Raw genomic sequence first — 15,054 nt, forward strand, 5'->3', positions numbered from 1 at the left:
TTACTGCACCAGCCTCTCTCTATATTAGTGTAACCCTTTTCTTACCACACTTCCGTAGAATCAGATCACACTCTTTTCTTGCAATCCAGTAGACCCTAAAAACCTCTTTGATTATTTGAAAGATACTGGGGAACTGGGACTTATAGCAGTGACACAGCGCAGCAACAATGATTACCTGTATGTAAAAGTAAAGATATGCAACGGGCATCTAATACGATTAAAAATCCTGCGGGGACATGTGGGGGCCTATCTGTCTCACTAGCAGATAAAACACATTGACTGTCTACCTAGCACTGCCCTTTTAATATCACAGTCCCACACTTTAGTCTGAAGGGGATCAAATGATGCACAGTTTACTTCAATGCAAAATGTCCCTTCCCAAAGAGAAACACCTGTCCTCACACAGGGCACAAAAATTGATAGCAACCGGCCTCCACAGCAACTTAACTGGGGCACCTTTATAACCTTCTAATCAAACTCAAGCATTTAGCTCCAAAGCAAGACACTTCCCAGAGGTGCACTGGGGGTCCCAGCCAATCAGATTTCTCTCCAGTCTGTAACCAGGGGAAAGGGTTCTCTGATCTTCTAAATTAGTAATGATCCAGACAGGGCCACTCCTGCCAAGATCTTTTGGACTATGAGTATATTTATATTATAGAATCTATTTATATGCACTTGATATGGACCCGATTTGAAGATTTTTTTTTTCTGTATATGGACACTAGAGGGCATTATGTGTTCAGGTAGAAATAGCTGGTGATTGCGTTAAGTTAATCGTACCTGAGGAAGGGACTGGGTAACACACTCCCCCTGAAATGTTTGTGGTGTCTGGAATAAATGCAGCAGCAGACACAGTGTCACCACTGGATCCAGGTCTTTACAGCATCATAGGAGCTCCCCATCTTGGATTCTGTTAGAAGTGTCGGTGACACACATGCTCAGTGTGCTTTGGGAGTTGAGAGGCTAAGCTTAGGTGTCATCTGATATTATCAAGCAGAAAATGAGGCTGGCCTGTCATATAAACTGATGCTACAGGGCTGATTATTAAATCCAGATGTTAATTTCACTGTTTTTAGAGCTGCTGTATAATTTGAACCTAAATAAATTACTAATTAGCCTTATATTGTGACATTTATATTCTATATATACAGTATATTTTGAGATATTCCCTAAGCTCAGTGACAGCAGCACAAAGCTTGTGCAGTGAATCTGCAGAAATAAAGATGGGGAGCTACTGGGGCATCTTTGGTGGCACAGCTCTTCCCTGCTAAAGGGCTGTGGTTGCCTTCGGCTGGTACAGAAGCCCTGACATAATGTACAACATTTCTGCCCTACTTCTTTAGATACGCTTTAGTGCTCCTTTAATATTTACCATTGACAATTCTGTTAACCTAATGTATTCCATAAACCCTGTACAATTGTGACAAATGAGATAAAAAGCTAAAAGAAGGGGAGGTGGAACTTGCTAACTTTTCCTAAAATTGCTGCCTACCTTAATGGTTACTGCTCAGCAATGCCTAAAGGTGGCCATACACTGTAAGCTGATCTCCCGATATTACTAATCCCAGGGCCGGATTTGTAATCCCGCCGCCCCAAGGCCGCCCCTGTCCATCTTGCACCCGCGCATGCGTGGACGTACACCCGCGCGCATGCGCGATCGACACGGCATGTAAACATTCGCATATGGAGCAGTGGGGGAGAGGTCCCCACTGCTCCGTATGGGTGAAAAACCTTTAGATTGCGGTGCGGCGGGGCGGCATGCCGCCCCCAAATTTGTGCCGCCCTAGGCCCGGGCCTTTGCGGCCTCTCCGCAAATCCGGGCCTGACTAATCCTTCTGTTTTCCTTGTCGGAGCATCAGGCTACTCACTAGCTACCCTGATCCCAACCCTTACTCCCAGAGTGAGCTATTACAAAACCTACCAGGCCTACCTCCGCCCAGGCTCTGAGTTCCATCCACCTTCTCCAACAGGTGGGATCCAGAGAGGCTTCTGCTTTTAAAGACTAGAACCATGGCATCTCCTGGCCTCTTTGCTCTTTGCTGTTCAAAACCTTAGGGGACCTACCTGCCTATAAAAGGTTACAAGAGTACAAGAGTCCCTACTATTTTAATACTTTCTAATATTATATCAATGCCAGAACAAGAACACTCTGGTCTATGGGAGGAGCTTAACTCAAATTTTCAGATGATTTGCATACAGACAAAGAGTATATCTATGAACATTTAAGGAAACCACTGTGATCTCAGTATTTACTGTAAATCTACGTTTCTGTGCACAATGTCCAACATACTCATACTCCTTCTTCTGATGTCTTTCAGCTCATGTAAGCTATGGAAATGCATATCCAGGACTCACCAGGGATGTTACACATTTCTACTTTCTATAATCATTTCACCATCTCATTTCAGGTTCTGACTCTCAGAATGTTGTGGCTCAGGAGTCTGCAGTATCAGTTCTCCCTGGTGGAAGTGTCGGTCTTTCCTGTAGTTGGACAGGAGGCTCAGTAACTGGCAATAACTACCCATGCTGGGTACATCAGACACCTGGGAGTACCCCTAAGCTTGCAGTTGGAAGTACTAGTACTGGCAATCCAAACTATAGACCCTCATGGACCCCGGAACGATTCACTGGCTCAATCTCTGGTGGAAAAGCCATTCTCTCTATCAACAGAGCCCAGGCAGAGGATGATGGTGTATATTACTGTGTTCTGTGGATTAGTAGTGCTCCCACAGTGTTACAACTTATTGCACAACAGCGACATTAACTTCCTATTTTCTTTGTCATAGAGACTTTCTGTAGAAGCCAAGAAAGAAAACTCCAGAAGTTCTAGCAGAAAGACCTGAAAATAATTTGGTGTGGGGGCTATTCCAATATTGCCTCCTCCCGAAAAACAGTGCTGAAAAAAATATGCATTCTACATTTTTGTTGAAAAACAAACAACTAAAGAAACATGCAGATACAAAGAAAAGTATATCCATGTAAATCCATGAATATAAAACAAAATGTGCATCAATAAACCTTTTTTTTTTTTTTATAATAAAAAAAAATTAAATATAGGTATTGTACCTACTTTCAACCAAATTCCAAGTGTTTTAAAATCCTTTGCTCATAAATAGAAATTTTGTCATAGGATTACTCTCCATACTAACCCTATAATACAATAATCCACCACAACCATAAAGATAGAAATACAGAGATGTGGGTTACTCACCTGAAACAGAATGCACCCAATCGGAAAAATCTGATCAGTTAAAAAAAGTTACAAAATCTAAAGGGAGTCCTACACAAGAGGCAAATCAGAAAAGTCTAGCTAAGTGAAGGGTTTAAAGGAGGCTCAATATGAAACATCCATCCTCTACCTCTCAAAAGATCCAGACTTCCGAAGCTCACCCAGTATGATACCTGGCACCTCTGAACAGGGGGTGCCTATACACTGGCAGCTGCTGGATCGGTCTATCGGCAGCTAAAATCAGCCCTTGTATGGCTGCCTTTACTCCTCTCCAACCCACTATATTTTACTGTTTTAACCCTTCCCTGTTGTCCTACCTTTTCATTAACCTCTAATGATGCACAAAGGGTTTTTCCCTCCCTTGATTATACTGGATATGCAGGTGGCTGGCAGCCTGGCATAGTCTATTTTTTCAAAACATATCTGCTAAATTACACAAATGCAATTACTCATAGAAACCAATCAGATCTTTGATTTCATTTTCTAATGCATATACAGGATAGAAAATGAAAAGCAAAGATATGATTTGTTGTTATGGGTAGCTGCACTGTTACAGTTTAGCCCCTATATTAGCAAAGGTGCCTACTTATTATTATTATTATTAACATGCATTTCTAAAGTACCAACATATTCCTCAGCTCTGTACAATAGGAGGATGTATACATCACACATACCAATGTATATACAAATGCTAATTGATACCTAAGGCAAAGAGAGCCCTGCTCAACAATGGTAATTGATGATTCATCCCTATGGCTAGAATTGTGCAATGCGGTTTACAAAATGACAAACCTGTATAAAGTTTTCTACTTGTCGAATAACTAATAGCAACCAATTAATTCATAGCATTTACTGTATATATTGTTTAGCCGTTTGAAAACATTCATCTAATTTGTTGCTAAGGGTTACTAGATGACAGTAGACCTTTTAGCTACTATTTTAAGTTGTCCTGCCCTTCTCATTTGATATCAGTGCCAAAAAAGGACAATATGGTCTATGGGAGGAGCTTTATAACCAGCACCCAGATTTACAGATGATTTGCATGCAGGGATAAAGGACAGTCTTTTAAACATTTAAGGAAACCTCAGTGATTTTAGCCCACAGTATTCTCTGTAGATTGACCTGTGCACAATGTCCAGTATACTCATACTGATTGTTCTGGTGTCTTTCAGCTCATGTAAGCTATGGAAATGCACAACTAGGACTCACCAGGGATGTTACACATTTATCTGCTATAACATTTTTTCCTTCTCATTTCAGGTTCTGACTCTCAGAATGTTGTGACTCAGGACTCAGTAGTATCAGTTCTCCCTGGTGGAAGTGTTGGTCTTTCCTGCAGTTGGGCTGGAAGCTCAGTATCTGGTGGTAACTACCCACACTGGGTATACCAGACACCTGGCAGTATCCCTAAACTTGTTGTTGGTAGTTCCGGTACTAGCAATCAAAACTATAAACCCATCTCAGACCGATTCACTGGCTCCATAAGTGGGGGGAAAGCCATTCTCTCTATCAATAGAGCCCAGGCAGAGGATGATGGTGTATATTACTGTGCTCTGTGGATTGGTAGTGCTCCCACAGTGTTACACATTAATAGGCAACCAAGATAATAACTTCCCTTTTTCTGTCTTAATGTATTTTTAAAGTAAACACACAAAGGGGCTGATTTACTTACCCACGAACGGGTCGAATGGAGTCCGATTGCGTTTTTTTCGTAATGATCGGTACTTTGCGATTTTTTCGTATGTTTTGCGATTTTTTCGGATTCTTTACGAATTTTTCGGATCCAATACGATTTTTGCGTAAAAACGCGAGTTTTCCTATCCATTACGAAAGTTGCGTAAAAAGTTGCGCATTTTGCGTAGCGTTAAAACTTACGCGAAAAGTTGCGCATTTTTCGTAGCGTTAAGTTTTAAATGTTCGTTTTCAAGTCGGAATTTTTCCAATTCGGGTCGGATTCGTGGGTTAGTAAATCAGCCCCAAAGACTTGATGTGGGTGTTTACCAGAGACTATTCCATATAGATATTTCATCAGAATTTTATCAGAATGACCTGAATATAAATAGTTTTCTAGTCTTATCCTTGTCCTGCCCCTTGATTAAAAAACACTCTCATCATCATATCTGCAGCGCTTTACATTAATTTAACAAACAAGGGATACAGAATAAATACTGTATAGGATCAGAGGGCCCAACTCACTAGAGCGCACAATCTAAAGGGCTATGTAGCATTTGAAATATAGAAAAACATGAAAACAAATGTTGATTTACGATAAGTTGATTCCTGATCACTCAAGATGCATTGAATATGCTACTCAAAGCAAATGTGTCTTTAGGGAGCATTTGAAGGTTTGGAAGACAGGGGAGAGTTCCAGAGATAGGCAAAAGCACACAACTGCAGGTGGGATTGTGATCATGTGATGAGTAGAAAGGTGAAGGTCAGAAGCAGAGTATATATAGCTTTTTGAAGTTTGAAGTAGAGAATTTTGAGATCAGGACTAAGTTTAAAATAGGAGTTTAATTGTTCAGGTTCTTTAATATGAGTGTTAGAAACCTGAACTTGATTTAAGAGGAAATTTGGAGCCAGTGAAGGGATTTGCCAGCATAGGACATGCAAAGTATGGCAGCATAGGGCAGGCAGAGTATGAAACACACAGGCAGCATAGGGCAGGCAGAGTATGGAACACACAGGCAGCATAGGTCAGGCAGAGTATGGCACACACAGGTAGGGTAAGGCAGGCAGAGTATGGCACACACAGGTAGTAGAGGGCAGGCAGAGTATGGCACAAACAGGCAGTGCAGGGCAGACAGAGTATGGCACACCCAGGCAGGGTAAGGCAGGCAGAGTATGGCACACAGGTAGCATAGGGCAGGCAGAGTATGGCACACACAGGCATACAGGCAGCATAGGGCATGCAAAGTATGGCAGCATAGTGCAGGCAGAGTATGAAACACACAGGCAGCATAGGGCAGGCAGAGTATGAAACACACACAGGCAGCATAGGGCAGGCAGAGTATGGAACACACAGGCAGCATAGGTCAGGCAGAGTATGGCACACACAGGTAGGGTAAGGCAGGCAGAGTATGGCACACACAGGTAGCATAGGGCAGGCAGAGTATGGCACACACAGGTAGTAGAGGGCAGGCAGAGTATGGCACAAACAGGCAGTGCAGGGCAGACAGAGTATGGCACACCCAGGCAGGGTAAGGCAGGCAGAGTATGGCACACAGGTAGCATAGGGCAGGCAGAGTATGGCACACACAGGTAACATAGGGCAGGCAAAGTATGGCACACACAGGCAGCATAGGGCAGGCAGAGTATGGCACACACAGGCAGCATAGGGCAGGCAGAGTATGGCACACACAGGCAGCATAGGGCAGGCAGAGTGTGGCACACAAGGCAGGGTATGACACACACAGGCAGAGAAGGGCAGGATGAGTAGATCCAATGTTGGATCTTACAGGTCTGAACACAGATGGGTCTTGAGCAATGGTGTGAGCAATGAAGAGGCCAGTTAATCTCAGTACTGATACCATTTAAAGCTTACACAAAGGTAAGCAGTCACTGCAAGAGTAAGTTGCAGTAGTCAAGGAGAAATAATAAGAGACTAAATAAGTGTTTTATTTGTATCTAAGTAAGATACAACCAGGGGCGATTCTGGTCATATCGCCGCCTGAGGCGGCTCCTGGATGCCGCCCCCCCACTCCCCAGTGCTTACCTTCTGAGCGCAGGAGCGGGTCCGGGGGCGGTGAGATCGCTAGTGCAGAGAGCGCAATTGCGCTCTCTGCACTAGAAGAGCCAAATTTCCGGTTTAAAAACCGGAAATTCGGCTCTTAAAGCTACCAGGAGCGGCTTTTTGCCGCCCCTGGTAACTGGGGCGCTTCTGCCGCCTGAGGCGAGTTTCTCAACTCGCCTAATGGCAGAAGCGCCCCTGGATACAACTAAGGGTAAGGTTAGGTCATGTATGGGCAATGTTGTGCACATGAAAGCAACGCAATTGGGCAAGGGTTTGGATGTGTGATATAAAAGACAGATGGGAGTCTTAGATCATTTTTAGGCAGCATGTTTATATGGTTGAAAGGTGATGTTGTTGACTGTGGATGAAACCTGAGGTACAGGGGAAGCTGTTAGTGGAAATATAATGATTTCTGTAGTTTCACGTGTTGCTGTGACATCAAGGAATATATAGCAGAAAGGCAATCTGTTACTTGGAAAAGGACAGAGAATGAGGTGGAGGTGGAGAAAGCAACCTTAAAGAAGCAATCAAAAGGATAAGGTTTGAACAATGAAAGAGCAGAGTCTCAACTGCTAGTTTAGTATAAAAGGTCTAGGAGGAGTGAGTGGCCAAATGTGTCAAAGGCTGCAGAGAGATCTAGAAGGATGAGTATGGAATAGTGTCCTTTAGACAGGAGAAGATCATTGGTTACTGTGGTGAGTGCATTTTTTTGTTGAAATATTGATAAAAGCTAATACATATAACCCTCTCTTCAGTCCTCCCGCTAGCGGCCCGCAACCCTGCCACCCCGTGTGCACACATTGTGCGCTTGTTTGCTCATGCGGGGGGTAGGTGGTAGGCTGGCCAAGCCGACCAGGTTGCCTAGGGCGCCCGCCCAGCTTGGCCCAGCACTGGTGGTAAACTTTTACGGTAAGCTATAAACAAGAGGAATCCAAAAATAAAATATCCTTTCCAGGTGATTTGTAAAATCCTTGGTACCATAAAGGCAAGTGATTAGCTGAATGGAGCATCAAGAACAATATGAAAAATGTGCAGAAGTGGGTAATATAAATCTTTGTGTATTAGGGAGACAGTAGTTGGAGGAAGAGCTGGGATCAAGAAAAGGACGTATTCTGGATGAGCAAAGAGTTTTGTCTTCAGGGACAAATCAATGGGCAACATGAAATATGATACTTTGCACCAATGAAACATTTAAATAATCAGTTGGTACCAGGAAATGACCCTTCACTGTTAACATTAAAGGAGAAGGAAAGGCTAATAAAGCGTTAATCTCAAGCTGCAGGCATACCTTCAGTTCTCTCAATAGTGTCCTTAAGTCTCCCCGTATTTCTCCCTTTCAGATGATCAGAAGCCAAACAGGAAGAAAAAACACTGAGCTGTGTAAAGAAAATTCCCATAATGCCTCACTCCTGCACCAAGAGCAAGACCGGTGTACATGCTCAGTTTGTAAGACTATGAGTCAACTTCCTGCTGATTGGCTCAGATCCAGATTCATAAGGGGGGGGGGGGGGAGTGTGTTCTTAGCATTCTTGAGGGGGGGGAGCAGGAGAGGGGAGAGAGCAGAAAGCTGCGTGTCTCTCGCAGAGGAAAACAGACACAAGAAATCTTGTGTACAATGCCAATGGCTCTGTTCTAATATTAAAAATATCTGGACTACAAGTATTAGAAAATGGTAACAAGGAATACAATTTAACCTAAAAATAGAATATACACTTATGTTACAGGGACATTAATGACGTTATCTTATAAAAGAAAACTACCTTAGGGCAATGGCACATTAGATTTGTTGGTGAAAGCTCTGATAAGGCCTAATGCCATTGAGGCTTTAGAGCAGCCACTGCAAAAGGGGATAGTGTGCAGGTAACAAAGGGCATAATTTTAAAGGAAAGAAGCTACAGGTTCACAGGTGAAGTCTTTGCGGACTCTAGGCAGACAAAGGTATGTTTGTTTTAATTTATTTAGTTATTTAGCACCACAAATGTATGCAGTAAACTCAAACAGTGGTACATTAGACAGTGAAAATAAATAAATACATTTATACTTTAGTGCTTAGGTGTTTCAATAAACAGTTGGGATGAGAGCAGCACCGAAATCCACACCATGTGTCTGCACCCGGGCCAACATGATGGATCCTGGTGCAGGTACATCAGTAAGATTTTTAGAGTGCAGGGCCTAATTCTCAATCTGTGTTTATCCGCAAGCCAAAAATCTGCCCCATGTAGCAGTGCCCATACAACTGTAGAATCTTCATTAAAGTGGAATGAGCATGAGCCACCATAGTACTTTGCTAGAAACAATTATTTATTTAATACAACATGTTTCAGGTATTAGTGACCCTTTCTCAAGTGCAAATTTCACAGGCAAAGTGCTGACTGAAATTCTTCTGTTTCCCTTTCTCCTCTGCTTTATATCTATTTCCCCTTCTGCCTCCTATTAGTTTGTCTCCCTATAACTAACTTCTCCCACCCTGGCAAGGTCCCCATTCCAAGAAAAACTTTTCATGAGTTTATTAAGACTAACCTAGCCTCCTAGTCCCAAATATATGCTAAATGCTTTTAGTAGTATTACTAGTGTGAAATGTGCTGTAACCGTATGTAGTATGTTCAGACTTTAGCTGAATCTGGCCCTAATCCAGTGATGGTGTGAGCCTACTAAATAAACTGCAAAAAAATGAATACATTTGTGCCCGGGGGACGCGTTTCACATCAGTGCCTGTGCGACTAATACAAATGTTCTGTGAGAGGGAAGTTGATTTGCATGTAGGAACATAAACCCAGTTCTGCTGAAAATAAATGGACGTGTGTGGGATCATGAAACTTCTGTCATTGGGCAGACTTGAGTGTTCCGTCACTATGTCCCCACATACCCTCTTGCTTACAATCCTCTCCTTCTTTGCATGTATGTAATGTTGTGTACCATAATGACTTTGCAGCTGAAAGGCTTTAATCCAGCATTTAATTCCATGTTATATTTCCATTCTAGGTTCCAGGGCTCAGCAGCTGATTCAGCCACCCTCTGTATCGATTTCACAAGGAAATCAGGCCACAATGTCCTGTGAACTGTCTAAAGGGACCAGTATTAGTAGCTATAGCATCAGGTTTTATCAGCAAAGGTTAGGAAATGTGCCCCAGTTTGTCTATCGTTATTTTACTAACAGTGATCAGCAGAGAGGCGCTGGGATCCCTGAAAGATTCTCTGTGACTGCAGATATATCCAGAAATCTCTAGGAATTAGTGATCTCTGACGTTCAACCTGAAGATGATGCTAGATATTATTGTGATTTTTGGAACAGCGGAACATTTAGCACAGAGATGAGATGCTACAAGGAAGTAATACATAAACCCAGATGTTTATTAACACACTTCACCTGTGTTACTGAGCAAATAATATAATATTCTGTACTGTCTCAAAACCGAGAATGTAAGCTTTTTTCATCATATACATGAGTACAGAAGTGAAGCACCAAGAAAGAACATCATTTATTGCATATATGGTATAAACATACATACAGAACTAATATAAATCCCTTCAAGAAAAAATAAAATGGCTCCTTATTTTAATGTTAACCAGATTATCATTAAAAGTTCCACAGCTAAAAACAGGCACATTTTCACCCATTTAAGGTAGTGATGAACCAATTCCAGGAATCAGTTCGGGATTTGGCCAAGACTTGGCCTTTTTTGCCAGGATTCAGATTCAGCTGACTCCACGCCACTGGATGAACCAAATCCAAATCGTTAAAATCACTTGACTTTTATCACAAAAAAAAATTTTTTACGAATCTTTTACGAAGGATTTGGGGTTCGGTGAATCTGAAAAAAGTGGATTCAGTGCATCCCTAATTTAAGGACTGGTCAAGGATCTGGCACCACAGACAATGTAAAGTAAGAACCACAAGGTTTAGGTTTCCCAGTATTGGATAGCTTAGTTCTGTTTTTACACTAGCAGGCCCCCAACTGAATATTAGCAAGCTAACAGGTAAGTCAATGGGGTTGGTTGTTCAGTTTAGCAGATTAGTACACAGATTTATGTGCACCTTGTAGTAACTCCCTTAATGTAGACATACTTGGTTTGACAATGTAATGTATATGACCAACCGGTCTGTGGGTTTGGCCACCTTGCCATCATTTGGCCACCTTCTATTGTTTGTCCAGTGAGCCTGGAGCAGAAGGATGGGAAGAGGAGCTGTGGCTCCATGCACTGGCCAACATGGTGCAAAGGCAGATTTGATTTTTAAACCTACCCAGTCCCTTAACTGACTGATATTCATAGTACATGGATATCAGTTGAGATCTAAAGGTTTCCATACATATATCAAAAACTGTAACTGTATTTCTATGGCAAGCTATAAACAGCATAGGAGTCAAAAAATAAAATATCACACAGGTAATATCAGACCTTTCCATGTAATTTGTAAAATCCTTGGTAACATAAAGGCAAGTGATTAGCTGAAAACAGGCCATGTATCAAGAACAATATGAAAAATGTTCAGAAGTGGGTAATATAAATCTGTGTGTAGTCACTCACTTGGAGAAAGGGTAATCACCTACAGCTTGTTGCTCTCCATTAGCAAATACTTAGTAAATGGTAGAGAGATTGCCATGTGTTTGTTGTTGTCCATAATGTTCAACGTATTAATCTCCTGCCAGTCTTCTGTCTCTCTCTTCAGCAAATGCCCTTGCTACCTTTCTCACCTCCTTAGTTCCAACATTCTATCCTGTCAGATTACAGTCATTCCCATCAATTACTCTTCTTCCCTTCCTTCCAGCTGCTCTCCTGTATTCTCTAGTAAAAAGATGAACTAGTGCCTCCTTAGCCCACTGTATCACTGTACATGTCCATCTACAAGTAGGTCTGTCCCTCCAACATATTTGCTATTTGTCAGTATGGCTGTCCGGCAATAAAACATAGATGTTTCTTATGTGCAGTCACGCAGATGTTACTGCCATCTTGCAGGGATAATAACTCATTTTAATATGAATTGTTTCTATATTACCAATAGTATATGTTGTTGAGTAGGTGCTATTTAAAACTGCATCTGTCTTACACTTCCAAAAAAGAACTCAGAAATAGAAACAACGGAATAGAATAGTTACACCCCTAGCTGTCATATATAAAAGCTCTATATACAATTTGATAATAGCAATATAATAATGCCACACCGAAACACCTAATACTCACCATATGTGTGCCAGCCAGTTTCAGCCTCAGGCTTCCCCTCTCCTCTTTTCCTTTTCCTTTTTCTCACTCTTCCATAGGTGGTCCGTGACTTTAATAAATGTCCTTTCTTGTTATATATACCTATTTTTCTTTATTTCAATGTTACTTAAGATTGCAATATGACCGACTGTGCAAGCACTCATATAAATGAAACTGTAATCTTTGATATGCTGTAACAATAAAGTCTTGTTGAAATACAAAAAAAAAAAAAAGGTCTATATACAAGTTAATAATGCTTTAAAAAGTAAGATTTAATTCAAATAAGGAAGTTATACATAGAAATCTGTGCTAAGGAAGGTTTGGGGCCATGATAAATCTTCTTGTTTGGCCACACCTGGACTGTTGGTTTCCTGCTGTAAGGAATATAAAACTCAATATGCAGAGTAATTTTCTTTAAAGAAAAAAAATGTATTGAAAATGCCTTTAAAAAAGAGACCTTTAAAATAAAATGCTTTTACATAACTATCCTGTAGGAGGAGCTTTAGCCATGGTGATCTCCATAACACTTATTGAAGTCATATTTGCATGACAGTTTTAGTTTCAGCAATGAAATATTTAAATTGGGGTTACATTTTGCCAGTTTTACGAGACCTGTGATTCTTCCTACAATGATCTGGGCACCTGTTGTAACTATGCTGTTGGCTTGCTGCGCGTGTAAGGCCACTGCTGGGTCTGGAGAGATGTTTATTATGGGTTGCAGGAGGGCCCCCTTCCTAGTGCTGTGAAAGTCATATTTAGTGCAGAGCAGATAATATAACTGACTGGTTGCATGCATGACAAATGGAGTGGAAGCAACATAAAACTTCTTCATCTTTGCAGCTTTAATAATGACATTTGTAAATTTAAAAATCGATAAATTAGAGATTATCTAATTGAAAAAAACGTTTTAAAGAATTTGTAATTAAAGGGCAGATTTGATTAAAGGGCAGTTTAGCAATACATTTATCATGGTCTTTATAAAAGTAGGTGCAGATATACAGTTTATATGATTTTTATTGTAAAAAATGATTCTTTCTTCTATAGATGGAGCCTCTCAGCCGGCGCTAAATCAGCCTCGCATTGTTTCTGCCTCCCCTGAGCAGGATATTCAGCTCTCCTGCACTATTATTTCTGGTGATAAGTTTGACATATACAGAGTGATCTGGCTGCAGCAGAGTCTGGGCAAAGGTCCGCGGATGGTGTATCACTATCGAACAGGTAGCACACAGGGCAGAGGGCCTGGAATCTCTGAGAGGTTCTCAGTAACAGATGATGTACCCAACCGGCAATGGAACCTAATGATTCATACAGTGCAAAAGGAGGATGATGGGGATTATTACTGTACTTCATGGGTTGATAATAAAAATGGGTATCACAGTAACAAAATAAACTTCTGCATTGAGCAAGAACTCTTCCTCTTTCTCTAAAGTGGGAAAATATCAAATCAATTTCTCATCTCACAGGCACAAAACATTTATAGAACACTCTATGTGCTGGCTTGTATCTCTCCACAAGAAATACTAAATACTAAATACTAAATACTTCTTATATAGAGAGCCATGCCTAGGCATAATAATCAGGTACAATTGTATCAGTTTCAAAAAGCCTTTTAACAGACAGAAATTTCATTAAAACCACTTAAAAAATTAGAACCCAGCACCATCGCATCTACCACTACCCCAATGCTCCAAATACATAACAGTAGCCTAAAGTAACTTATTTAAAAGTAACTATATTCATCCCATGTATAATCCAAAAGTAACAAAATATAACAGCAGTAAATGTTTAAACCAAAATGTTATAGTAGTTACAATGTATATAGATACAGTATAACTGGAGGATTATTATTAGTAAGTATAATGCATAAAACAGGTGACAGCTGTTTACAGAAAGCAGGAAATAAAAGTATTGGAAATTATGGTGGTAGCAGTTCCAACCTGATATAATTAGAATTTGTAAAATATCACAATATCATAATATAACAAAAAGTCCTAACTGTACAAAGTATTGCTAAAGTAAGGAGGGTGAAAGAAAAAATCTTAGGGGGTAATTCACAAAAGTGGAGATAAAGTTTTGTGAATAAGGTGGAAAATCCAACAAATCTATCTCCATTTTTTCTTTGTCTCAATATCACCACTTTTATGAATTCCCTCCTAAGTGTCCGGACACATGAATAGATCTAATGCATTTGAGTAAGTAAAACCAGATGCTCAGAATCAGGTGGAACATTAAAGGAGACATATCATATAAAAATTAGGAATGTACCAGTGAATCATACTCCTCTAGATATAGAAGGATTGTGCTTAAAAAAGTTGTGTTTCGGACCAATCAGCAGCTAGGCTGACCTGATAGGGAACTGGAGCCTGTCTTTGCTTGTGTGAGTGCAGGGCTGTGATTGGTTATCCCCCTCCTACTGTGCTTCTGGCAGGGACTGTTAGGACACGCCCACCCTTCATTTGAAACGCGGACAGAGAATGGAGAGGATCTATAGGGAGCTCCAATAAAGAGTTGTTTAGCACAAAGTGAAACCAGCACCATATATTATTCATAATTGCCTACAAAATTAGGGGTTTTCCATTAATCCAATATGTCTCCCTTAAACAATAACAAGCCAGTCATACTCGCCTGCATCTGATAGTGTATAGGCTTAGAGTCCCTCTGAACCACGTGAAGGAGTAGATATGGTCGCATGGTGCTGTAGAACCCGATGTGCGTTTCTCTCTACAATGGCGCTTCTGAAGTCAATTTCTCATCTCACAGGCACAAAACATTTATAGAACACTTTATGTGCCAACTTGTATCTCTGCCACATGTTACCCTGATATACATTTTTTTTATATTGTGCAGTTAAAGGCTTCTGTCTTCCATCAAATACAAGGGCCAGAACAAGCAG

The 15,054-nt window shown here is 41.0% G+C and overlaps 3 gene segments (V, D, J or C); all 3 read left to right on the plus strand.

Moving 5' to 3' along the window:
* Positions 1 to 2,259: 2,259 nt before the first annotated feature.
* Positions 2,260 to 2,891, plus strand: LOC116407072. The segment is given in 2 exon segments: positions 2,260 to 2,323; positions 2,409 to 2,891. Coding segments are annotated over 2 exon segments (402 nt in total).
* Positions 2,892 to 4,360: 1,469 nt separating this feature from the next.
* LOC116412301 lies at positions 4,361 to 4,836 on the plus strand. The segment is given in 2 exon segments: positions 4,361 to 4,406; positions 4,490 to 4,836. Coding segments are annotated over 2 exon segments (393 nt in total).
* A 7,947-nt stretch (positions 4,837 to 12,783) lies between these two features.
* LOC108645239 lies at positions 12,784 to 13,588 on the plus strand. The segment is given in 2 exon segments: positions 12,784 to 12,836; positions 13,206 to 13,588. Coding segments are annotated over 2 exon segments (429 nt in total).
* Positions 13,589 to 15,054: the final 1,466 nt, after the last annotated feature.

The sequence above is a fragment of the Xenopus tropicalis genome, chromosome 1 (assembly GCF_000004195.4).
Source record: "Xenopus tropicalis strain Nigerian chromosome 1, UCB_Xtro_10.0, whole genome shotgun sequence".
In the NCBI taxonomy this organism is placed as follows: domain Eukaryota; kingdom Metazoa; phylum Chordata; class Amphibia; order Anura; family Pipidae; genus Xenopus; species Xenopus tropicalis.